General features: G+C 44.2%; 1 protein-coding gene across 1 annotated transcript in view; it reads left to right on the plus strand.

The window, feature by feature from the left end:
* Window positions 1-27,842, plus strand: part of LOC124551151 (organic solute transporter alpha-like protein) — a 169,626-nt gene that overhangs the window by 69,611 nt on the left and 72,173 nt on the right. Inside the window, exon 2 of the mRNA XM_047126116.1 lies at window positions 11,178-11,333. Coding sequence (XP_046982072.1) covers window positions 11,240-11,333 — 94 coding nt within the window. The 5' untranslated portion in view covers window positions 11,178-11,239. The remainder of the gene's footprint in view (window positions 1-11,177; window positions 11,334-27,842) is intronic.

Raw genomic sequence — 27,842 nt, forward strand, 5'->3', positions numbered from 1 at the left:
GTACCTCAGTGTTCCACTAGATGTCTCTACAATAGTATCTAAAGCTCTGTATAAAGGAAAGTATGGCTATGCTTCTCCCCTGCGTTTGCCGACATCCGCAGTTCAGGATTACCTGAAATCGCGTCACCTGGCAATAGCAGCCATTGTGGGCCCAAGCGTTATGAGCATAGGATGTGGCGTGTATCTTCGAAGTCGAATAATGCCTCAATGCACTGCTTTTAGCTCTCCGCTTCGAGGCGAAAAGGGAGGAAAACTGTACAGAATTCCTTCCGAAGGAAGAGATGCAACAAGAAGGAGAATATTGGTCGTAATGGAAATGTTGCAGGAACTCGACTTAACCATTCAGTTTATTTCATTCATTTTTCAAATTTTGTCTTTGTCTCCTTTTTACATTTTTGTTACTTAGTTTCAATCCATTTGAAAAAAAATAATAAGTCGGAAGAGCTAATAGTATGGTTTGATGGTAATTTAATTACAAAATGGAAATCTTAGATAAAACTGCCACTGTTAGCACAGGAAACGAAAAATAGTGAGTGGTACCATACAAAGTTATCAAGATTTTAAACATGGCTGAAACAGCAACTGTTGAAATTCTTCACAATAAAGGGTGACCGCAACTGTTTTGGCTGTCATCCTTTATTGTGAATACAAAGTTTGTTAAAAAATTTGACCCAACTAACTATAGAGTATGGTTTAAACTAATATTTACGATGCTCACAATAATAAATTGTACTTCAGTCCACACAATATAACGTAAAAACAAATTGACTGTCGAGTGACCAATATATCTGTCCTTTCGGGCGCTAGTCTAGTAGGGACGCTACGATCCTGCAATACGTTGACCCTAAGTAGGGCCCTCCTGCAACCATCGATTCCAGTTGGGTGATTCCAGCGTGAGTGGTGGAATTGCATAACGGTGAACCACCGTCTCGATAGGTCAGGATCCTGATAGTTAATTAGTTAGTTAGTTAATTATGCGTTCCATAGATCATTTTAACGATTCATCTATAGATGTGATGTGGAGGGACGATTCATTTATCGAAATGGTGTGGAACGAGTCACTTTACAGGGTACGTATAGATGTTTAGTGTTACCATTAGTCAACATATTGTTATTTTAGTCCAACACGTGCAACTACACTTAACTGAATTACTGGCTGCCAGTTTTTAAGCAAAAATTCATCAACGGAATGGAAGGACGAACATTCAGCACGCTGGAATAGCTGCAGGTCAGCAACTTCTGATAAACAGTACAATGAAAAACCAGTACCAAGCTGAAAATTTCGCTTTTTATTCACTCGAGGACTAATTTCGGCCCGGGACCCAGTTTCAAATCATCATCACATAGTCAGAAATGGTATTTCCGAAAATGCAAAAACCATGTCAAAAGTGAGCAAACGAACAGTTACAGCACATACAGATAACTTTGTTACAGAGGTACAGTATCTGTATGTGCTGTAACTGTTCGTTTGCACATTTTTGCATTTTCAGAAATACCATTCTTAACCATGGTACGATGATTTGAAAATGGGTCCCGGCCCGAAACTAGTCATCGAGCGAATAAAAAAAGTGAAATTTGCAACTTCCGAATGGCTCTTCGCTGTACGGAATAGATGGTCTTCTCCAGGAGAAATGATTTTAAATTAGATTTCATACTTGTTTCGCTACCTGTCAGTCATTTATGTTACTTGGCAAATCAGCAAAAATTTTTGTAGCTGCATTGTGAACTCCTTTCTGAGCCCCTGACAGCTTTAACAATGGGTTGTATGCATGAACATCACTATTCTTCTGAAGTTGAGATGGATTACATACGACGAATTTCATTAACGGATACATGTACTGTGACGATGGCGTGAAGACGTGCCTACATTACGTCCGTGGGTAAACAACACATAATTTTCTTCCTGATCGCTTTTGTGCAAGTTAATACTTTCTCACTACTCAGCACGGAAAATTATTCCGTACGACATTACTGAAAGGAAATATGCCAAACATGTCAAGACGTTGTTATGTTTGTTTCCAAAATCAGTAATTATCAGACAGGTTAAAATACGCTATTTTGAAGCCTCTCTACAAAAAAGGGGACACCATAGATGTCAATAATTACTGGCCAGTATCCTTGCTTAGAGCGTTTTCAAAAATCACCAAGTAAGTAATGTACTCAAGAGTGGTTAGCCATCTCAACAGTAATGGGATGCTTCGTAAATCAGAGTTTGAATTTCAAAACTGCTGTTCTACTGAAACAGCAATATACAATTTCACTGCCCACATAACAGAGTTTTTAAACAGTAAAATGTCACCAACAGAAATTTTCTGTGACTTATGCAAAGCATTTGTTTGTGTGAACCGTGGCATTATGTTACAGAAATTACAATTCTATGGTATAAATGGAACAGTGTATGAGTGGTTTAAATCATATCTACAGAACAGGAAGCGAAAACTTTCTTTATACGGTTTAAGTGATTTAAGGAAGTTTCCCACTTCATCCAATTGGGGTGAAATTACATTAGGTGTTCCAGAGGGTTCGCTCATGGCTCTACTTCTGTTCTTGATATATGTTAATCACATCGCTTCTTATCTGAAACAAGAAGATAAACTGAAACTGTTTGCTGATGATACAAGCATCATTATTAATTCAGTAAAAGAAACTCCAATAGAAAAATAATGTCATTAGAAAGTTACTGATTGGTTTTCTGCAAATGGGCTTGCTCTGAACTTTGAAAAAACAAAGTACATCCAATTATCTACTGCAAGGAGTACAGTACCTTGAATAAATTTAACACATCTACAGAACTTAGTAGCCAGGGTAGTGCGTATTAGGTTTTTGAATGTACATATAGATGAGAATCTTAATTGGAAAATTAGTATTCTGGATCTCCTAAAGCGACTAGGTTCAGAAACTTTTGCAATCAGAATAATTGATAATTTTGAGGATATAGAAATTAGCAAGCTATCATACTTTGCATACTTTCTCTCTCTTATATCATATGGAATAATATTTTGGGGTAACTCAACACTTAGGCAAAAGGTATTCACTGCTCAAAAGAAAGTGGTTAGAATAATGTGTGGGGCTCATAATCGTACATTTGTAGGCATCTGTTTAAAGGTTAGGAATTCTTACAACAGCCTCACAGTACATTTACTCAGTAAACAACATGGACCAGATTAAAAACAACAGTGTCATTCATGAGTACAATACCAGATGGAAGGAGGATTTACAATATACTCTATTTAACCTATCGTTGGCGCAGAAAGGGGGTAAAATATACTTCTATCAAACTTTTCTATAAATTACTAGATTAAATAAAATGTCGGGTAGACAGCAGGAATAGTTTTAAAAATAAATTGCAACCACATCTCCTTGACAACTCCTTCTATATCAAAGATTAATTCAAAATAGGAATAAATATATCTGTAGGTATAATACATGCATTTTGTGCCATTTAAGGGAATGGGGTGGGTAATAAACATTTTAAAAAAACCTTAATTCATGTGTGCATTTCTCATGCACTTGACACATTACACATCATAATGGTTCCTGTGACATTGATCAATGGACACGTAACTAACTAACTAGGGAAAGAGAGCATGCATAGAGAAGAGTGATGGAGGGGGGGGGGGGGGAGGGGTAGGGAGGAGTCGATGCACAGAAAGGTGAATGAGTGGTGTAGAAGATTGACAAAGAGAGGAGGATGGAGCAGGTTGGCAGAGAGAGGGCGAAGGACTTTAGGAAATTATCAAATTCCTGCACAAGTTTAGCAATTGCGAAGCATTGCCAGGTTCGCTAGTAAATGATGTATACAAATCTACGTCATAAATTTGTATATCTATTAGTGAAAACCACAGAAAAACAGCAAACTCCCTTAGTATAGGGTGGTTATAATTAAAGTGCAACTACTCACAGATGTACAGTGTGGGCTGTAATTATCTTTCTAATGCGTTAATGTGGAACCAATTTACGATGGGAAAAATTAGTTCCCGTTTTGGCCAATAGGTGCAAATACAGCACTGTGAATGTAAGAAATACATATAGCAATGTTTCCATATGTAATGAATTAGGAACGAGGCGATGGCAGAAAAGGTCAAACAAGTGAAAAATGAATGATGTTGGAGTTGCTATTTACCGCCACCTACACAGTTTGTTCAATGTAAGTACTGCTGATGCCAACGAGGTACTCTACTGCGGCAGGCTTACATCTGATGGCCAAAATCGGAACTAATTTTTGCCAGTGTAAATTGTTTCCACACTGATGCGTTAGAATATCTACCGAGATTGGTGCCATACGATAATTACATCCCCCACTGGACCTCTGTGAGTAGCTACAATTTAATTGTAACCATTTGGTAGTTCCTGACATCGGTCTGAACATATAGACAGAAAAGGACAGTGGGGGACTAATTTATGCTGCATATGGATCCACAAGGACTGGACGAAAATATGGAAACACCGCTAGAAATGCATACTAGAACATTAATGCACGTGACAGCCAAGTCTGAAAGTCGCACTGTTGAATTTGACCAAAGTTTCTATGGGACCAAACTGCTGAGGTCATCGGTCCCTAGGCTTACACACTACTTAATCTAACTTAAACTAACGACAACACGCAAACCCATGCCCGAGGGAGGACTCGAACCTCCAATGGGGGAGCCGCGCGTACCGTGGCAAGGCACTCTAGACTTCGTGGCTACCCTGCACAGCGCAATGTTCTAGGTGTATTGTGTATTAAACTGGGGACATAGAAACGATGGGGAGACTTCGTCTGGCCGTAGCCCTCAGTGGTCCACAACCCCACAACAGGCCACAGCAGTCCGCCCACACCACCGCCGCCCCGCACCGAACCCAGGGTTACTGTGTGGTTCGGCCCCTAGTGGACCCATCCCCCCTCCCTCCGTCCCTTCCACTGGGAATGTCTCATACCAGACGAGTGTAACCCCAAATGTTTGAGTGGTAGAGTAATACATGGAGACAGAGTTTGTGCAGCAATCGCCGATATAGTGTAACTGAGGCGGAATCTACATGATTACTCTGCAATTCACATTTATGTGCTTGGCAGAGGGTTCATCGAACCACAACCATACTATCTCTCTACCATTCCACTCCCGAACAGCGCGCGGGAAAAACGAACACCTAAACCTTTCTGTTCGAGCTCTGATTTCTCTTATTTTATTTTGATGATCATTCCTACCTATGTAGGTTGGGCTCAACAAAATATTTTCGCATTCGGAAGAGAAAGTTCGTGACTGAAATTTCGTAAATAGATCTCGCCGCGACGAAAAACGTCTTTGCTTTAACGACTTCCATCCCAACTCGGGTATCATATCAGCCACACTCTCTCCCCTATTACGTGATAATACAAAACGAGCTGCCCTTTTTTGCACCCTTTCGATGTCCTCCGTCAATCCCACCTGGTAAGGATCCCAAACCGCGCAGCAATATTCTAACAGAGGACGAACGAGTGTAGTGTAAGCTATCTCTTTAGTGGACTTGATGCATCTTCTAAGTGTCCTGCCAATGAAACGCAACCTTTGGCTCGCCTTCCCCACAATATTATCTATGTGGTCTTTCCAACTGAAGTTGTTCGTAATTTTAACACCCAGGTACTTAGTTGAATTGACAGCCTTGAGAATTGTACTATTTATCGAGTAATCTAATTCCAACGAATATCTTTTGGAACTCATGTGGATCACCTCACACTTTTCGTTATTTAGCGTCAACTGCCACCTGCCACACCATTCTAAATCGCTTTGCAACTGACCTTCCTGACAGGAAATCACGATTCCAGTCGCACAACTGAGACGATACCCCATAGGGCCACAGCTTGATTGGAAGTCGCTTGTGAGGAACGGTGTCAAAAGCTTTCCGGAAATTTAGAAATACTGAATCAACTTGAGATCTCCTGTCGATAGCGGCCATTACTTTGTGCGAATAAAGAGCTAGCTGCATTGCACAAGAACGATGTTTTCTGAAACCATGCTGATTACGTATCAATAGATCGTTCCCTTCGAGGTGATTCATAATGTTTGAATACAGTATATGCTCCAAAACCCTACAGCAAACCGACGTCAATGATATGTAACCCCAAATATTTGAGTGGTAAAGTAATTAGGGTGTACGCATATATGGAAATGGAAATGTCGTGTGGCTAGGGCCTCCCGTTGGGTAGACTGTTCGCCTGGTGCAGGTCTTTCGATTTGACGCCACTTCGGCGACCTGCGCGTCGATGGGGATGAAATGATGATGATTAGGACAACACAACACCCAGTCCCTGAGCGGAGAAAATCTCCGACCCAGCCGGGAATCGAACCCGGGCCCTTAGGATTGACAGTCTGTCACGCTGACCACTCAGCTACCGGGGCGGACGCATATATGGAGACAGTGTTTGTGCAGCAATCGCCGACATAGTGTAAATGAGGCGGAATAAGGGAAACCAGCCCGCATTCGCCAAGGCAGATGGAAAACCGCCTTAAAAACCATACAGAGGCTGCCTGGCACACCGGACCTCGACACTCATCCTCCGGGCAGTTTCGTGCCGGGAACCCGCACGCCTTCCCGCTCAAGAAACAGTGCGTTAGAACGCGTGGATAGCCGGGCGGGCTGTGTTCTGGGTAGTTGTGAGTGCATTATGCCGGACCTAGGTGAATTCGAACCTGGGAAAATTGTCGGCCTCTGCACGTATGGTGGGTGCTTCCGTAACCAACGGACACGAGATGTTTCGAGAGACACTTTGTAGATGATTTATACCGCAGTTATGGAAAGCGGAAAAAACATAATGCGGACGGGAGTATGTGTTAAGTGATCGTGATGGGCGGTCCTTGAAGACGACTGTGACGAAAAATAAAGTGGCGGCAGCAGCCAAAGTCGCTGCTGTACTGAATATCGCACTTGCGAAAGGTGTCAAAAATGTTCAAATATGTGTGAAATTTTATGGGATTTAATTGCTAAGGTCATCAGTCCCTAAGCTTACACGCTACTTAACCTAAATTATCCTAAGGACAAACACACACGCCCATGCCCGAGGGAGGACTCGAACGTCTGCCGGGACCAGCCGCACAGTCCACGACTGCAGCGCCAAGATCGCTCGGCTAATCCCGCTCGGCGCGAAAGCTGTCAGCACCAAAAGAACGCGGAGGAGCGCCATGAGCAAGGAATTGCATGGGGAATTGGAATTCCAAAACAGCACATCAATGCAAATGCCTGTAACAGGAAAACGTGGTGCGGAAGTCATAAAACTTGGAGTAATGGAAGAAACTCATGTAGACGTGCAGGTCTTGTTTCACGCCGTTTCGCGCTAACCGTGGTAAGGCGCCCCGGACCACGCAGCGGTCTCGTGCGGTTCCCCCGTCGGAAGTTAAGAGTCCTCCCTTGGGCATGGGTGCGAGTGTTGTCCTTAGCGTAAGTTACGAGTGTGGTTTGAAAAGTTCTCGGAATAACCACAAGAGGTCAGCGCTATCGCAACGAGTTTTTCACGTGATATTCATTGGACTTTTGCCTGTAAACACGTGCCAGTCAGTGCTCTTGGAAGAGCGCTGTGGAGGTGATGTGGCTCTTGTTGTTCCCGGGTAGTGATTGGTGATGATGGAAAAAATCGACATTCGAGCAGTGATTAAGTACTTCGTAAAAAAAAGATATGAAAGCAAAGGACATTCATACCGATCTCCAGAGTACAGTGGGGGGACTCTGCTCCTTCATATTCAACTGTTGCCAAGTGCACGAATGAATTTAAATTGTGCCGGGAGGACTTAGATGATGATCCGCGCAGTGGTCGGTGAAGATGTGTCACTACTCCAGAAACATTGCAAAAGTGCACAAAATGGTTACGGAGGATGGCCAATTGAAAGTTCGTGAAATTGCTCACGCTTGCCAGGTGTCGTCTGAAAGGATAATTGTAAGTAGGCTGTTTAGGTTTTTATGTTGGTAACGTCACCTAGCGCTCTGTATGAAAATCACTGGCTGTGCTGTGTGCAGTCTGTGGCTGGTTGGCATTGTTGGAATATCCGCCACTGTAGTGTTGGGCGGTTGCTTGTGAACAGCCCGTAGCGTTGGGCAGTTGGAGGTGAGCCGCTAGCAGTGGTGGATGTGGGAAGAGAGATGGCAGGGTTTTGAGAGCGGACGATCTGGACGTGTGTCCATTCGAGAGAGTAAATTTGTAAGACTGGGTGAACAGCGCGTAGCGTTGCGCAGTTGGAGGTGAGCCGCCAGCAGTAGTGGATGTGGGGAGAGAGATGGCACAATTTTGAGAGCGGATGATCTGGGCGTGTGTCCATCAATGAGAGTAAATTTGTAAGACTGGATGTCAAGAACTGATATATATAAATTATGACTTTTGAACACTATTAAGGTAAATACATTGTTTGTTCTCTATCAAAAATCTTTCATTTGCTAACTATGCCTATCAGTTGTTAGTGCCTTCAGTAGTTAGAATCTTTTATTTAGCTGGCAGTATTGGCGCTCGCTGTATTGCAGTAATTCGAGTAATGAAGATTTTTGTGAGGTAAGTGATTTAGGAAAGGTATAGGTTATTGGTACTCAGGGCCATTCTTTTGCAGGGATTTTTGAAAGATTGCGTTGCTCTAAAAATATTGTGTCAGTTTAGTGATGATCAGAATAAGTGAAGAGAGAAATGTCTGAGTACGTTCAGTTTTGCTCAGCTAGCGCTCTGTATGAAAATCACTGGCTGTGCTGTGTGCAGTCTGTGGCTGGTTGGCATTGTTGGAATATTCGCCATTGTAGTATTTGGCAGTTGCATGTGAACAGCCCGTAGCGTTGTGCAGTTGGAGGTGAGCCACCAGCAGTGGAAAATCAAATGATGCAAGAGATTTATCAGCACAGTAATTCATAAATTTTTCTAAAGGGACGTTTCAATATCACATTTAACTGAAGATTTAGAAATGAAAAAAATATCTGCAAGGTGGGTGTTGCAACTCTTGACGCGCGCCCGCACGCATGTGCCGTCGCCATGGCAAAATTACACGAACTAAGGTATGCATTGTTGCCACACGCGCCTCATTTACCTGATATGTCTCCGTCAGACTTCCATCTCTTCTCCACACTGAAAATTTTTCTTGGTGGACGAAGATTCACTTTAAACTAAGAATTGATAGCCGAAGTTGACAATTATTTTGCAAGCCTGGAGGAAACTTCGTTAGACAAAGTGCATTAATCTGCAAGGAGACTACATTGAGAAATAAAAAAGTTTCAGTGGTGTAAGTACTTTTTTTCTATTCCGTTACGAGAACTTTCCAAACTACCCTCGTAGTTAAAGTTGGATTAAGTAGTGTGTAAGACTAGGGACCGACGACCTCAGCAGTTTGGTCCCATAGCAACTTACCACAAATTTTCAAATTTTCCTCGCCATTTCGGACTTCTGTCCGAGGTTACGTTTCGACAGAGGAGTTCGGTGATGATTTGGCCAGCACTGTGGTGTTCCATCTGACCCATGGTTGTTCCCCAAAGTCGCATTACTTACTGCCGAGGATTATGTGACGGTTTTTGTTGTCAGGCCCATCCCGTTTGTTTGTTCCCCAATGCTGACGCTCTGCTCTACGACGACACAGCCCCTATTCACACGGGCAGCATGGTGCGGGACTGGTTTTGTGAGCACGAAAGTGAGCTTTCGTATCTCCTCCTGCCACTGCAGTCACCAGATCTCAGTATTATTGAGCCTTTATGGTCTACTTATTGCATTGCTATGCACCACCGTCATCGTTATCTGAACTTGCCACTATTTTTCAGGAAAAATGGTATAAGGTTCCCTTGAAAACGGTAGAGGGCCTGTATTTACCCATTCCGAGACGAGTGGAGTCTATTTTGTTTCCTTCACAATATTGGGCACGGTAATGCGTTGTGTTTGTGGTCCTACCTTTTTGTCCAACCCCCGTTAATAGCGCCACTCTTAACTTTTTTGTGAGATTGCGCTGAAATAGCGGTTCGGGCTAGCAGCGCCGTCTCAGGCGTCTTGTCACGGTCCGGGCGGCTTCCCCCGACGAGGTTCGAGCCCTCCCTCGGACATGGGTGTGTGTGTGTGTGTTGTCCTTAGCGTAAGTCAGTTTAAGTTAGTGCGTAAGCTTAGGGACCAATGAAAAACGGTTCGAATGGTTCTGAGCACTACGGGACCTAACATTTGAGGTCATCAGCTCCCTAGAACTTAGAACTACTTAACGGGGGTAGGACGTCAAACGGGCCGATTTGGAGCAGGAGAGTCACCACAGGACATTTTAATTTCTACTGTCTATACTTTTGCAAATAAATTCATAAAACTTTGTCACCATGGCCACGAAGGATTGAGGACTCACACTCATCGCAGTGGAAGTTCAAAAACGTAGGAAAACACCTTTTTTTACATGTGAAATTTCATCATTTTTTCACTTATTACTGGCTGCATTTGTTGCTATAGGTACACTTTCCTTCCTAAGTAAGAGAGATTCTTCAATGAATTTTTCATAGCATACAAACAGTAGTTGCAGGTGTATGAAACTCTAAAATTTCCAAATCTATTAAAAACTGTGGAAAAAATTGAGATAACTAACTATAAAACTTGAGTTTTTTCTAAACCTGAAGTTGAAAATGTAACAGTTCATTCATTTTTTCATAAATTAAATAACTTCTAGAGTCTCATATACCTTTAACTATGGTTTGTATGCTGTGGAAAAGTCATCGAAGAATTTCTCTTACTTAGGAAGAAAAGTGTACCTATAGCAACAAATGCAGCCAGTAGTAAGTAAAAAAATGATGAAATTTCACATGTAAAAAAATGTGTTTTGTTTTTTGAGCTTCGTACAAGAATAGACAGTGGAATTTAAAATGTCCTGTGGTGCCTCTCCTGCTCCAAGTCGGCCCGTTTGACGTCCAACTCCCCCTAAATCTAACTAAGGCCATCACACCCATCCATGCCCGAGGCAGGATTCGAACCTGCGACCGTAGCAGTCGCGCGGTTCCGGACTGAAGCACCTAGAACTGCTCGGCCACCGCGGCCGGCCAGGGGCCGATGACCTCGGCAGTTTGGTCCCATACGACCTTACCACAAATTTCCAAATTTTGCTCTGAAATGATAATCACTTACATACCGAAGCATGCAATACTCGCCATGCCAGTTTAACGCTTGTTACATACAACTTTCATTGTGCTTCTGTTTTAAGGGCCAATAGTGTATGCGTGTAAAAGTTGTTTACCTTTCCCAGGCCGGAGTGTGGAGGAAATGCAGCGCAGTCGGCCACCCCTCGGCGTGTGAGCGGATTCCGTCATGGCTTCAGACATGGCGGCACAGTCGTGGAGTGTCGGGAATACTACATACTGCAACCCCGAGTCTCTGCCTTCACTGCGTGAATACTATGGAGGTGAGTATGTGTGTATGTGTGTGTGTGTGTGTGTGTGTGTGTGTGTGTGTGTGTGTGCGTATTCCGATGAGAAGGAGCTGGACTTCACGATGAGTCGCCACCGACATCTTCAACTTTAGAGTGTTTCAAAAAACACTGCGGGGGTACCTAACTGTTACTGCTAGTGTAGTTGCTCTTCCTAAACAGCAGTCTATACGAGCAAAAGTGTTGAGTCTTTCTTTTTCTTTCTTAACCTGCGGTTAAGAAAGGTACTGGGGCTACGCACAACTCTGTTTAAATAGAATAGCTCGATGTAGTCATTGTAGTATAACTAAACATCTGAGGTCATCAGTCCCCTAGAACTTAGAACTACTTAAACCTAACTAACCTAAGGACATCACACGCATCCATGCCCGAGGCAGGATTCGAACCTGCGACCGTAGCAGTCGCGCGGTTCCGGGCTGAAGCGCCTAGAACTGCTCGCCCACCGCGGCCGGCCAGGGACCGATGACATCAGCAGTTTGGTCCCTTACGACCTTACCACAAATATCCAAATAGTCTATACATTGGCTAGAAATGCGAGTTAATAAAATGCAGAGATACGACATAAAAGTAAAATGAATAACAAGGGTTCTGTTCTAACGAATGTAATTGATGTAGACGACAGACAATTATGTTGAATAATGTTTATTCAGGAAAAGACATCTCAGATAAAGGGGAAGTCGAAATATGATATTCAGTAAAACGCAGACAGTAAGTACCCTTATCGAATGCAGTAAAGCTACGTTGAGACTGTTACGAGAATGGCAGCAAAATCCAAAACCAAATATTCACCAAAGAGTCGCGAAAACTAAATCCATTTCGTGGTCACAGTACACGAAATATTCACCAGCTAAAAACTGTTAAGAGCTCAGTTCAACGATTCACAGATTAACACATGCGATACAATGAATAGTAACACATACTCTGTCTATTAGCAAATCCGTAAATCAAGTGGAAATAATTAGAGTCCAACTCTGGAGCACATTCGGACCTTCAGAAGTTGGTAGCGGCCCTTCACCGCCTAGAATCTATCAGCCACACGACCGACTAAAACACTGTTTCACAGGCTGGTCTGCATTCTTCAAAACTCGGCATAAAGTGTCCAGAATCGAAGCCTTGAATTCTTCACTCGAGAAGCCCGGTCTTCGCTTGACTCCAACAACGTTCCGTCTCTATCCAGCTGAAGCCAATCTCCACCAAAAATACATCGCTCTCAAGCTCTATAGACATGATTTGACTCACTTGGCCACTTCCCGGACCAAAATATTACAACAATTGTTAAATAAAGAAATGTTATAAGCATTGTGTCACATTCAGACCATTTACAATATACACTGAAGCGCCAAAGAATCTGGTATAGGCATGCGTATTCAAATACAGAGATATGTAAACAGGCAGAAAACGGCGATGCAATAGCCAACGCCTGTATAAGGCAACAAGTGTCTGGCGCAATTGCTAAATCTGCTACTGCTGCTACAAATGGAGGTTATCAGGAGTTAAGTGAGACTGAACGTGGTGATATAGTCGGCGCACGAGCGATGGGACACAGTATCTCCGAGGGAGCGATGAAGTAGGGATTTTCCATAAGACCACGAGTGTACCATGAATATCAGGAATCCGGTAAAACATCAAGTGTCGGACATCACTGTCGGTGGAAAAAGATCCTGCCGAGAACGGGACCAACGACGACTGAAGAGCATCGTCCAACGGGGCAGAAATGCAATCCTTCAGCAAATTGCTGCAGATTTCAATGCTGGGCCGTCAACAAGTATCAGCATGCGAACCGTTCAACGAAACATCATCGATACGGGTTTTCGGAGGTGAAGGCCCACTCGTGTATGGTTGATGACTGCACGACACAAAGCTTTACGCCTCCCCTGGGCCTGTTAACACCGACATTGGACTGTTGATGACTGTGAAACATATTCCATGGTCGGACGAGTCTCTTTTCAAATTGTATGCAGCGGATGGACGTGTACGGGCATGGTGACAACCTCATGAATCCACGGACACTGCATATCAGCGGGGGACTGTTCAAGCTGCTGGACCCTCTGTAACGGTTTGAGGCGTGTGTGTTGGAGCGATGTGGGAACCCAGATACGTCTAGAAACGACTCTCACAGGTGACACATACGTAAGCATCCTGTCTGATCACCTGAATCCATTGATGTCCATAGTGGATTCCGACGGACTTGGGCAATTCCAGCAGGACAATGCGACACCCCACACACCCAGAACTGCTACAGAGTGGCTCCACGAACACTCTTCTGGTTTTAAACACTTCCACTGGCCACCAATCTTCCCTGACACGAATTGAGCAAATCTGGGATACCTTGCAACGTGCTGTTCAGAAAAGATACCCACCGCCTCGTACTCTTATGGATTTAGGGACAGCCCTGCAGGACTCATGGTGTGAGTTCCCTCCAGAACCACTGCAAACATTAGTCGTGCGCTCGCGGGCCCTACAGATGAAGCATTTTCTTTGGAATTACAAAGAAATGAAATAAATATCCTTGCTGCATACTGGCGTTGATAGAAGTCAACGGGGACAGTTGAAAATGTGTGCCTCGACCGGGACTTGAACCCGGGATCTCCTGTTTCGTATATATTGTTTGGGTAATAGTTCGTTCATAAATAAATAACCCAGCATTCTAACGCAAGTTCGCTCAAATTAAATGACAACGAATTGTCGTTAAATATACACTATGCGATCAAAAGTATACGAACACCCGGCTGAAAAGACCTACAAGTTCGTGGCGCCCTCCATCAGTAATGCTGGATTTCAGTATGGTGTTGGCCCACCTTTAGCCTTGATGACAGCTTCCACTCTCGCAGGCATACGTTCAATGAGGTGCTGGTAGCTTTCTTGGCGAATGGCAGCAAATTCTTCGGATAGTGCTGCACTGAGGAGAGGTATCGATGTCGGTCGGTGAGGCCTGGCAGGAAGTCGGCGTTCCAAAACATCCTAAAGGTGTTCTACAGGATTCAGGTCATGAGTCTGTGCAGACATTAGGGGGATGTTATTGTCGTGTAACCACTCCGCCACAGGCCCTGTATTATGAACAGGTGCTTGACAGTGTTGAAAGATGCAGTCGCCATCCCCGAATTGCTGTTCAACAATAGGAAGCAAGCAAGTGCATAAAACATCAATGTAGGCCAGTGCTGTGATAGTGCCATGGAAAACAAGGGGTGCAAGCCCCTCGGTGGAAAACACGACCACACCATAACACCACCACCTCCGAATTTTACTGTCAGCAGTACACACGCTGGGAGATGACGTTCACCCACACTCTGCCATCAGATCGCTTCATTGTATAACGTGATTCTTCACTCCACATAATTTTTTTTTCCACTGTTCAGTCGTCCAATGTTTGGGCTCCTTACACCAAGAGAGGCGTCGTTTGGCATTTACCGTCGTGATGTGTGGCTTGCGAGCAGCCGCTCGACCATGAAATCGAAGTTTTCTCATCTTCCGCCTAACTGTCTTAGTACTTGCAGTTTGAAATTCCTGTGTGGTGGTCTGGAGAGATGTCTGGCTATTACACATTTCGACCTTCTTCAACTGTCGGCGGTCTCTGTCAGTGAATTGACGAGGTCGGCCTGAACGCTTTTGTGCTGTAGGTGTCCCTTCATGTTTCCACTTCACTATCACATCGGAAATAGTAGACCTAGGGTTGTTTAGCAGTGTGGAAATCTCGCGTACAGACGTATGACACAAGTGACACCCAATCACCTGACGACGTTCGAAGTCCGTGAGTTCCGCGGGGCGCCCCATTCTGCCCTCTCACGATGTCTAATCACTACTGACGTCGCTGATATGGAGTACCTGGCAGTAGATGGCGGCACAATGCACCTAATAGTAAAAACGTATGTTTCTGGGGGTGTCCGGATACTTTTGATCACATAGTGTAGTTTAAACTTTTATTTAGGCCTGTTTTTGAGAAGTGTCTTTAGGCATTCTTTTACAAAGTTGCTGTCCGCTGACACATGCGATTGACCTCTTTTTAAATTAGCAAAGCTTTTTAATAGCACTTGCGATCAACATTAAAATAAAGTTACCTGCCAAGTAGTAAACTATTCGTCAAAATAATAATAATAATAATAAAAAAGAAACATGTATCACAAAATGTGAGGCATTCGTGCTTCATTCATTTTCTGTGTAAATTTGGTGAATACGGTGTTCAAAAAATGGTTCAAATAGCACTGAGCACTATGGGACTTAACTTCTAAGATCATCAGTCCCCTTGAACTTAGAACTACTTAAACCTAACTAACCTAAGGACATCACACACATCCATGCCCGAGGCAGGATTCGAACCTGCGACCGTAGCGGTCGCTCGATTGCAGACTGTAGCGCCTAGAACCGCTCGGCCACACCGGCCGGCGAATACGGTGTTCTGACAATCATTTGCATAATGAAAAAGATATAAAGGACGTCGTAAATCAGTAAATAACTTAGAGACACGTAACTTTCAAGGATGACAGCTATAGCTATCATCTGAGATATCGTATCTTGAAACCGCATCAAGCGATTAAAAGCTGTTAATTCAGAGGTTGATTTTATAAATGTTTGGCCGGCCTGGGTGGCCGAGCGGTTCTAGGCGCTACAGTCTGGAGCCCCCCGTCCGCCACGGTCGCAGGTTCGAATCCTGCCTCGGGCATGGATGTGTGTGATGTCCTTAGGGTAGTTAGGTTTAAGTAGTTCTAAGTTCTAGGGGACTGATGACCTCAGAAGTTAAGTCCCACAGTGGTCAGAATCATTTGAACCATTTATAAATGTTTGTTCACTGTGAGATATTAGCTTGTGTAGTTTTGAAAGATATTGAGAGATTGTGGTGTCACTGGATGCGTCTCATTTTTCTGGGATCACTAATGTTTTCAGTTCTGCATTAATATTTGATTGTGAATTCTGATAGAGTCTCGAAGAGCTGTTCTCCATCCATCCGTAAGATAGTCTGACACTCCACCATTTCCTGCACGAAGGCAGTGCGAGCATAGGCCGTCCAAATTTCCAGCTCTGGAAGCTGCGCGTTTCCGGCGGCGCTCTCGTTGTCGGGGGTGCGCAGAAACCGCCATCCAGCCAGCGCGGCCGCAGAGCGCCCTATGCCCTGGGCGCTACGCCCTATGCCCCATGCCCTGGGCCCGCCAGCCCTCAGCCGATTACATCGCTTACATATGCGTAACGTTACAAGATTTATCAGATTTCGCAAGACTATATCCTCTACACGAGTGAAGACAGCTTCTGGGGACGGATTGTTAACTTATCCGCAGGACTGCAAAACCTTTGTTTTCAAAACAACCATCCAATACTGCAAGGTTATTCGTCTACTTGCATGCATTCAGAGCGTATCAGAAGGTACACGGGGCGTTCAATAAGTAGAGCAAGACATATTTTTCTTGGCCAGTTTCGGTTGAAAAAGTGTGGAATTTGTTGTGAGAGTGCACGGGTCATCCCCGCCTTAGCTCCTTTCGTTTCATTAAGTTTCGATAGCTGGCAGTGCTACACGTAAGTTTCAAGATGGCGTCTGTAACGGAACTGCGTTGCTGGCAGACAGCTGTCATTGAGTTTGTTTTGACGGGAAACCAGAGCATCGCAGATATTCATAGGCGCTTGCAGAATGTCTACGGCGACCTGGCAGTGAACAAAAGCACGGCGAGTCGGTGGGCGAGACTTCTGTCATCATCGCAACAAGATCGCGCAAGTCCGATCTCTCGCGTGCCGGTCGGCCGCACACAGCTGTGACTCCTGCAATGTTGGAACGTGCGGACACTCTCATTGTGATCGATGGATCACGATCAAACTCCTCGCTGCTCAACTGGACGTCTCTGTAGATAGTGCTGACAGCCTCGTCCACCAGTTGGGGTACTCAATGGCTTGTGCCCACTGGCTACCTCGCCGCCTAACCGAAGACCATAAAGAGCTGAATTGCTTTCATGTTACGAGGCTCAGAGCGACAATTTTTTGTACAACATTGTAACAGGTGATGAAACATAGGTTCTCACTTCGAAAGGGAAACAAAATGGCAACCAGCGCAGTGGCGCCTGCGAGCTAAAACCCCTAAGATGTTCTGGCTCACATGCGGTTCCCCTTCATCGAAATGTCTTGGCTGAAACTCGTCTAGGGGTTGAACCGCACGTGTCGCATTAGACGCCCAAAATTAGACACTTGTGACCCTTTGGTTAAATTGTCTAGCTGATGGCAAGTTTGCGAAATACAGAGTTACTGTAACATATAATAAAAGTAATAATAATATCGGGAACTAAATTAACGACCCATAAATGACGTGGTCACACAGTTGCGATTTTGCTGGAATAATGTTTATTCAGAAAGCAAACTAACAGCGAAAGTGGTCGTATTTAGAGTTACTGTTACACTCGTGCGCATATCCATTTGACACAGTTCGATCATTCACAGTCTCATCGCAAATTACAAGTTCGATACTCCACCTCGTTAACTATGCGAAAGGTTAGAGTTCACACCAGGCGCGCGGCTGCTCACCGCTCAGAGATTAAGTCCCGCGATACCACACAAAGCGAAATTATCCGTTTTACTTCCTAGCTCCCTGAAGACCGACCGTCCGCTTTCGCTTCTGCATCTTAACTGTACCTTTTGGTGTCTCCAGCCGAACTGTCCTCTTTTGTGTCTCGACCAGAACTCCCTCTGCTCGTCCCCGGCCGCGTTTCCCGCGCGGCGAAACTCCTCGCTCAACTGACTAGGCCTGACAGCTCAATGTCCTTCAATGCGATCACGAAGACACTCCTCGATCGACGTTAGCACTCGTGGTGTCACTCGCCTTCATACATGGCAGTGGACGTTTGAAAATTCGTGACGCTAGCTCAATGGTCGTCAATCGATTTAAATGTTATTCCCGGCTGACTCTTAATTCAATTACTGCCACGGGGATGAGAAAGATCACATCCTGGTGATACCAGCATTATACATATTTAGATGTTCGATTTATCTGAATCGTTTGCAATGTTCCAGCGATTCTATTCGAACTCTATGCTGATGTACCTACAAGGACCATTTTCGCAGATAAACATGCAAGTACGTAATGGATGTTCAGTTTCTCAATATAGTTCGTCGCACTCATACATTATACATCCGCTGTAAGAACAATTTCATGCATTTACATTTTTTGGTGTCCCACAATATTGGTTGGCTAAATACACTCCTGGAAATGGAAAAAAGAACACATTGACAACGGTGTGTCAGACCCACCATACTTGCTCCGGACACTGCGAGAGGGCTGTACAAGCAATGATCACACACACGGCACAGCGGACACACCAGGAACCGCGGTGTTGGCCGTCGAATGGCGCTAACTGCGCAGCATTTGTGCACCGCCGCCGTCAGTGTCAGCCAGTTTGCCGTGGCATACGGAGCTCCATCGCAGTCTTTAACACTGGTAGCATGCCGCGACAGTGTGGACGTGAACCGTATGTGCAGTTGACGGACTTTGAGCGAGGGCGTATAGTGGGCATGCGGGAGGCCGGGTGGACGTACCGCCGAATTGCTCAACACGTGGGGCGTGAGGTCTCCACAGTACATCGATGTTGTCGCCAGTGGTCGGCGGAAGGTGCACGTGCCCGTCGACCTGGGACCGGACCGCAGCGACGCACGGATGCACGCCAAGACCGTAGGATCCTACGCAGTGCCGTAGGGGACCGCACCGCCACTTCCCAGCAAATTAGGGACACTGTTGCTCCTGGGGTATCGGCGAGGACCATTCTCAACCGTCTCCATGAAGCTGGGCTACGGTCCCGCACACCGTTAGGCCGTCTTCCGCTCACGCCCCAACATCGTGCAGCCCGCCTCCAGTGGTGTCGCGACAGGCGTGAATGGAGGGACGAATGGAGACGTGTCGTCTTCAGCGATGAGAGTCGCTTCTGCCTTGGTGCCAATGATGGTCGTATGCGTGTTTGGCGCCGTGCAGGTGAGCGCCACAATCAGGACTGCATACGACCGAGGCACACAGGGCCAACACCCGGCATCATGGTGTGGGGAGCGATCTCCTACACTGGCCGTACACCACTGGTGATCGTCGAGGGGACACTGAATAGTGCACGGTACATCCAAACCGTCATCGAACCCATCGTTCTACCATTCCTAGACCGGCAAGGGAACTTGCTGTTCCAACAGGACAATGCACGTCCGCATGTATCCCGTGCCGCCCAACGTGCTCTAGAAGGTGTACGTCAACTACCCTGGCCAGCAAGATCTCCGGATCTGTCCCCCATTGAGCATGTTTGGGACTGGATGAAGCGTCGTCTCACGCGGTCTGCACGTCCAGCAAGAACGCTGGTCCAACTGAGGCGCCAGGTGGAAATGGCATGGCAAGCCGTTCCACAGGACTACATCCAGCATCTCTACGATCGTCTCCATGGGAGAATAGCAGCCTGCATTGCTGCGAAAGGTGGATATACACTGTACTAGTGCCGACATTGTGCATGCTCTGTTGCCTGTGTCTATGTGCCTGTGGTTCTGTCAGTGTGATCATGTGATGTATCTGACCCCAGGAATGTGTCAATAAAGTTTCCCCTTCCTGGGACAATGAATTCACGGTGTTCTTATTTCAATTTCCAGGAGTGTATTATGACGATACTTTGAATAAAACTTCCACAGATATTGCTTATCATGTAGTCAAGGCTACGTAATGAAGCCAAAATCGTGGATAAAATTGAAGTATAGTTTGTTTATTAACACATTTCTTTTCACTAACTAAATATGAAATATGAATCGGGATTGGAGGTGATGATCGTATTTTTCAGTATTAGAATGGTCGATATCGTGTTCCGAATAAAGCGTGTCATATAATGTCCAAATATCGACACGACCCAGGCTCTCAATTCGGCAATTAAATGTCTATTCTTCGCTCTGGAAATGTTCGATGCGATTGTCTTTCACACGCAGGGTTCAATTTGACGGTGTATGCCCTGTTTTTAGTATTTTTGGTCCCCGTTAATTAATATCTGGTAGTTAATATGCGAACTATTTTTATGCTGGCGCGTTGTTTGTATCAGTTACCCCCGCAACCGTCCAAGGATAAGATTCTCTTAATGTTCCGCGCACACACGTTTCACAATTTTATAAAATGCAGAATTACGTAAACTATAGCTTGCCGTTGCGTACAACTTTCGTGGGTTCCACAACCATAATAGTTTCCCAACAGTATTTTTCCCAGCTAACACAAAGTTCGAATTATGTTGTCGGAATCATTTTCACTTCACCCGACAATAAACGTCTCTGATCACTTCGTCACACGTACTTGAAGAGTCTTTAAATAATCTCCTTAACGAATTTCGCAGTCTCGTACCACTTTTTCATCGACCAGCCCGATCGCGATAACTGAAGGTAGAGAGCTCAATAATGTGTTACATGTTCTTTTATATGTATTAAAAAAACAAACGCACCCCTATATCTATCTGTCCCGCTTGGTATGTGCTACTTTGCTTTTTATTACTTTTCATTATATTTCTTCTTAGTAATACTGTGCAGTTATTAAAGTTTCGTATTACTTTCCCCTTTTTAATTCTTCCAAAACAAAGCCTATTTATCCCCGATTTTAATTAATATGATGCTAATTGACACGCCTGCCCGCAAAGTGCCGTTATATAGGGCAGTTCCCTTGCCTGAAGCCGTCCATCTGATTGGCTAAAGCTTTTTCTACAGTATTTTACATTTTACCATATTTAAACAATCAAAGCTTGACCACTTTCACGTTCTAAATAAAGTAACAATAATAGCCATTGTTAAATTCTTTTACATAAAACCAATACAATTTCCTTCTTAACTTTGAATGTCACGGCCAGTAGCCTTCCACCAATGTGCTTTCTGATAAATAAATAAAGAACAAAAGTAACTATTATGCATTAAACTTTACAACCTGATGATTCTATAAGGTGTCATGCTGTCATTGTTCAGTGTGTTTTGTGTGGAGGAAATGACAATCTGATTCTTAACTGTAAATACTGATAATTTAAATTTACTATATATTTTAAACAAATTAAGTTACAGAGTTAATATTTGCAACATTTGTCATTCTAATGATGCCCTTCTGTATGAAATGTCGATCGTTAAGATCGACCAAAGCGTTCAGATTTTAGCATTCAGGTCTTTGTTACAAAACTTGTTAATTTCACTTTAGCTGTAAATTCTAAACTGTTATAGATATGATCAGTATTCAAGTTTTATTGAGATCACCATGAAAATTCATGGAGGATGGCAGATTACAATTACTGTGGCTTGATTCCCTTCACTACTACAGAATTAAATAGTTTTTATATGTTTCCCTTTATGACCGATCTTACGTCTGCCATATTTAACATTGCTACGTCACCTTGGCCACAAACGGCTTTTACTGGGTTCCCCTGTGACGTAGGTTCTCGTCTGTCTCACTCGTACGCTACAGCGCTTAGGCCTCAATAGACAATAGACGCCTCTGAGTTTCCCCATCTCGCGGTGAATCTGAGCCCTTTATGGGACGCGGTCCTGGACGACAGGGTTCGTTTCACTATTCCTGCAGGCTGACTATTTCGTCTGTATACTTAAATGAAAGCGCAATGCTCGTTAACTCACACGCCGCACCACCTCTCCTCCGAAGAAAAAGCGACAGTCTTTGCGCAGTAAAGTCATGGCAACACTCATCTTGATCTCTGAAGGGGTTGTTCTGTTTGAACAATCAATTCCGAGGTGTATTGTGCTACCCTCAGCAAACTGAAGAAATGACTTCAGCGTCTTCGTCGCCATAAAAGTACAAACAAGTTTCTCGTTCACCATGCCAACACAAGGCCTCATAATAGCACCCGAGAGGAGTTCACAATAATTCACTGGACTGTTCTTCCTCACCCACCCTACAGCCCAGATCTCGCACACTCCGACTTTCATCTCTTTGGCCCCCCAATGAAGGATGCGCTTCATGGGAAGAGTACTTGTATGATGGGAAGGTTACTGATGCAGCAAGACTTTGGTTCCGATGTCGACCAGTGGAGTGATGCTACGCGGGCATACAGGCTCTCGCAATAAAGTGGCGTAAGGCCATCGCATTGATCGGAGGTTATACTGAAAAATTGGGTTTTCAGTCGAAAGAGTGAGGAATTGGGTGTTGTACGGGAATCCGGAATAAAATTAATTTGATCTCAGAAAGTAAAATGTGTTGCATTACTTATTGAACGCGCTACGTGAGCTGCAGAGCGTGATTGTTGGTAGATGCGAACTACATGAGCACATTATGCCAATAAACTTACGTTGGAAAACGCGTTGTTTGCGTGCTAGCGTCTCTGGAATGCGGAGGAGGGCGCTGGCAATTGGGACCACACAAGCTAGGCAAGGAGTAAAGAGGACATTATACACTACTGTCAGGAAACGGCAGTTTACGAAGTCTATGGGACTGATGACCTCAGATGTTAAGTCCCATAGTGCTTAGAGCCATTTGCACCATTTTGAGCCAATTTCAGTACATTTTGTGTAGCGCCTCATGGTCTCTTGCGACCCCTTTGTAAGATTCCACGTGCATCGCGGACGATCCGGCTGTTCCTCGCATTCGTGTCACAGGATCTTGGCACTGACTGGACGGGTGTCTCGTACACCACAGTTTTCATGTACCTCGTGTAGTGGGTAGGAGCAGGGAGGAAGAGGTAACGTACTGGGGCGAAATTGCTTTACACAAAAAAAAAAAAAAAAAAAAAAAAGTTAATACAGAAATATAGGATTTTAATATTAAAGCTCAAAACTTCGTTTTCCTGCACAGTTACACGTCAGATACCCTTACTTCATATTACAGTTTCTAATGACACTATGCTATAAGAATAACAGCTTAAGAGTTTGACGGCAATGCACATGAAATCAAGCTCAATTTACAAGCTGTACACACGGACTGTAACTCAGGAAAAGAAGGTTTCGAAACTGAAATCAGTTCCATGGACCTTAGGTAACAACTATGCAAGTTGAAGCCTGAGTTATAACCTTCTTTAATTCTGATGTAATCCAATTCCAGAAGAATGAACTCGCAATTACTATACAAATTATTAAAGCTTGTAAAAGACGTTATAGCAAAGTTCACTGCAGATTTTAAAAGGCGCAACAATAATTACATAACTTCAGCTATTGAACTCTTCAAATTGTAAAACTTGAATATATACATACCAAATAACGTAAACCTCCGGCACACAGTTGTTTCAACTGTATCTATCTTTAGAAGCTGGTGCATTTCGTCAGAAACAGTGGTGACAGTTTAGAATTAAAAAGCGACTTTCCGTAACTAACACTAAGTAATAATTGCCATTGACTAGCTTGCAGCATGACAAATTAAAACAATGGCTAGCTTAAAGCAGGACTAATTAAAACCCAAATTGCATAGGAGCCTGGTTCCAAATAGTAACTCATAGGTACAAGCCCCGCTGTCAAATAACTGCTTGCTTGGCTTTTAACAAAGCATGCGTCACCAAGGTGGCCTTTACAATGTGTTAACAATGAGGAACATTTGGGTGGAAATACCTGAAACATAGATTTGTTGTCGCACGGATTAGCTGCGCGTCTTATCACGGTCCGCGCGGCTTCCCCCTCCCGTCGGAGGTTCGAGTCCTCCCTCGGGCATGGGTGTGTGTGTTGTGCATAGCGTAGGTTAGTTTTAGATTAAGTAGCTAAGGGACCTATGACCTCAGCAATTTGGTCCCACAAGACCTTACCACAAAAAAAAAAAAAAAGATTTGTTACCAAAAGCAACCAGCGTAACTAAAACATGAGGGAGTGCAGCTCCTCAAACGTTGACATGTGAATATACTTAACTCGGCTTTCAGATACAACTAAAGCGCAGGAAGAGTAAAAGCAGTAAAAAAATGCTCACCTCTTTCTGGAGGACTCGATAGGGGAAAACCACCTTTACTAGTTTAGCTCTACATCAGCTAAAATGAACACGGTGATGATGGGGAACCAAAGTAAGATTAATTGACGAATCTGCCATAATAGTCTGCCACATTGTCACTATTCATCGGAGGCTCCACAAGAGTCGGCTCCACAGAATTTGGAAATAGCGCACAGCCTCGTGATCAGCTCATAGGGCCCTTCGAGACCCACGTGCAACTGCAAGCGGGGCTGCGTTTCTACACAAGTAACAGCCACCTTAAGCTCACCACAGCCGACTGCCCCGCCGTATAGCTCCTATATAATAGGCTGAATCGTCCGCCATGTTCTCCTCAACTCTGAGGACACGGCAATGTTTTCCTTGTGGGCGATTAAACTATTCACTAAACTTTCTACAATGTTTCTTATAAAATATTTGATACTGCATGTAAGAAGTGTACCGAACAGTAATTAATGAGTACAGAGATATTTATATATGACAGAAAAATTGAAATATAATATTTCACGTGTGGTAGTTTGTAAATATTAAATGTAATGAGTTAAGAACTCAGTACGAATGCCTTCAAATAGGGATGTTATGCAGTAACAACGTTACACTATTATATCGACATTTTATTTTTTAATCGTAAATAGGTTCAACTGCGGCCTTTTAATTTACAGAGGGGCGGCGGAAGTAGACATCACGTTCCAGTGAAAGTAGTTTATTATTAGTTTCATTTCTTGCTTGTTGAGATGCTGTCAAAACTTTAAACTATGAAGGTTATGTGACTTACGCAGGTTCCCTCACAATCACCAGTACATGGTGTCCGCCCCGGTAGCTGACTGGTCAGCGTGACAGACTGTCAATCCTAAGGGCCCGGGTTCGATTCCCGGCTGGGTCGGAAATTTTCTCCGCTCAGGGACTGGGTGTTGTGCTGTCCTAATCATCATCATTTCATCCCCATCGACACGCAGGTCGCCGAAGTGGCGTCAAATCGAAAGACCTGCACCAGGCGAACGGTCTACCCGACGGGAGGCCCTAGCCACACGACATTTCCATTTACCAGTACATGGTAAGAATATCTTAATTATCACTCGTCTCACCGTATCTCTATAAGAAATGGAGTTATGTGTTATTCAGTTTCTGTATGTATGTTTATGAATATGAGATATTCACTGAACAGCCAAAGAAACTAGCACACCTGCCTCATGTCGTGTAGGGCCCCGGCAACTAAGCAGAAGTACCGCAACACGACGTGCCATGGACTCGACTAATCTCTGAAGTAGTGCTGGAGGGAATTGACAATCTGAAATATGCATGACTGTCCATGTACGAGGGGATGGAGATATCTTCTGAGTACCATGCTGCAAGACATCTCAAATATGCTCAATAACATTCATGTCTGGGGAGTTCGGTGACTAGCTGAAGTGTTGAAACTCAGCAGCGTGTTTCTGGAGCCACTCTGTAGCAATTCTTGATGTGTGGGGCATCGCATTATCCTGCTGCAAATGCCCAAGTCCGTCTAGCACAATGTACATGAATGGATGCAGGTGATCAGACAGAATGCTTACGTAATGTCACCTGTTAGAATCGTATCTAGACGTATCAGGGCTCCCATATCACCACAACTGCACACGCCCCACACCATTACGGAGTCTCCACCAGCTTGAACAATCGCCTGCTGACATGCAGGGTCCACGGATTCATGAGATTGTCTCCACACCTGTACACGTTTATCCGCTCGATACAATTTGAAACGAGACTCGTCCAACCAGGCAACATGTTACCAGTCATCAACAGTCCAATGTCGGTGTTGATGGGTTCAGGAGAGGCGTAAAGATTCGTGTCGTGCAGTCATCAAGGGTACACGAGCGGGCCTTCGGCTTCAAAAGCCCATATCGATAATGTTTCCTTGGATGTTTCGCACGATGACACTTGTTAATGAGGCAGCATTGAAGAGCATTGAAATCTGGAGCAATTTGTGGAAAGGCTTGGACTTCTGTCATGCTGAACGATTCTCTTTAGTCGTCATTGGTCTGGTTCTTGTAGGATCTTTTTCCGGCCGCAGCGATGGCGGAAATTTGATGTTTTACCGGATTCCTGATATTCACGGTACACTCGTGAAGTGGTCTTACGGGAAAATACCCACTTCATCGCTCCCTCTAAGAGGCTGTGTTCCATCGCTCATGCACCGACTGTAAAACCTCCAAACTCACTTAAATCTTGATAACATGCCACTGTAGCAGCAGTAACAGATCTAACAACTGCAACAAATATTCCTTCTCAGGGATATGCTTCTTTAAAAGCTGACCAATGAAAACGACTGTGCTTCCATTTCTGTGTCGTAGTACATAACTGCAAATATTTTGCAGAAGACCCACTGTAATCGTTGTATGAAGATTAAGAAGCCAGATACCGTACCACGCAGACTACTTTTTACAAATAAGCCTCGATTCAGAATCGATCCCTAGTCTTCCTGCATGCTAACACAAAACGCCATCTACTGCACCAACTGCACAGCGCTGTTGTTTCTGCTGACAGAGGTAGTTACCGGACATCTGATTACATTGCCACATTGCCAATCTTTAACGTCCATTTACTGTCCGAAATACGCGCAGGACCTAATTATATAATAGAAATTTTTATATTGCTGGTATATGTGGAATCACGCTTCGAAGTCCGAGTGCTCGTATTTTTCTTCGCCCTGTATATTGAAAATAAACAGACACGTTTGTTGACTTCCTTCTAGACACTCCCTAGTTTTGAAAAAAAATCGAGGTCTAAGTTAATGACGAAAAATCGTATTTTTAATGCTATATAGCGAAAGATCGTCTAAAAACAAATATTTTAATTAATATAATACGGGGCCCAAAGTTAATAATGTTAGCTGTCAACGATTTGGGTTTTTATGCTGTAATTCGGATATCCCTCATTGAAGAAATCTAGCAGAGCGCGGTCGGTGGTCGAGCAGTCGAGACTGTCACACTACTGATCCGTGTCTTGGAAGTGGCTTTTTTTTCATTCGATATATTTGTCGGTATATCTGATAATATTCTGATAATGGGAATACCTTTCTTTCCTTTTCTCAGTAAAACATCGGAAGGTGTGATGTTTGGCATCACCTCGGTTCCGAGAGTTCCGGTACCTGTACAGAAAATTGGAACAGACATCAACATAAACATCATTTCATTAGTTAATGAAAATCACGCATTGCATGTTGTACCACCATACAGCGAGACTTTCAGAGGTGATGGTCCAGACTACTGTACACACCTGTACCTGTATACCCAGTAGCAGGTTCTGTTGCATTGATGCATGCCCGTATTCGTCGTGGCACACTATCCACAAGTTTTTCAAGGCACTGTCCCACTCGTCGACAGCGATTCGGCGTAAATTCCTCGGAGTGGTTGGTGGCTCACGTCGTCCATAAATAGCCCTTTTCAATCTATCCCAAGCATGTTCGATAGGGTTCATGTCTGGAGAACATGCTAGTCGAGAGATGTCATTATTCTGAAGGAAGTCATTCACAAGACGTGCACGATGGGGGCGCAAATTGTCGTCCATGAAGACAAATGCCTCTCTAATATGCTATCGGTATGGTTGCATTATCGGTCGGAGGATGGAGTACAGCCGTTACGGCGCCTTCC

The sequence above is a fragment of the Schistocerca americana genome, chromosome 9, assembly GCF_021461395.2.
Source record: "Schistocerca americana isolate TAMUIC-IGC-003095 chromosome 9, iqSchAmer2.1, whole genome shotgun sequence".
In the NCBI taxonomy this organism is placed as follows: Eukaryota; Metazoa; Arthropoda; class Insecta; order Orthoptera; family Acrididae; genus Schistocerca; species Schistocerca americana.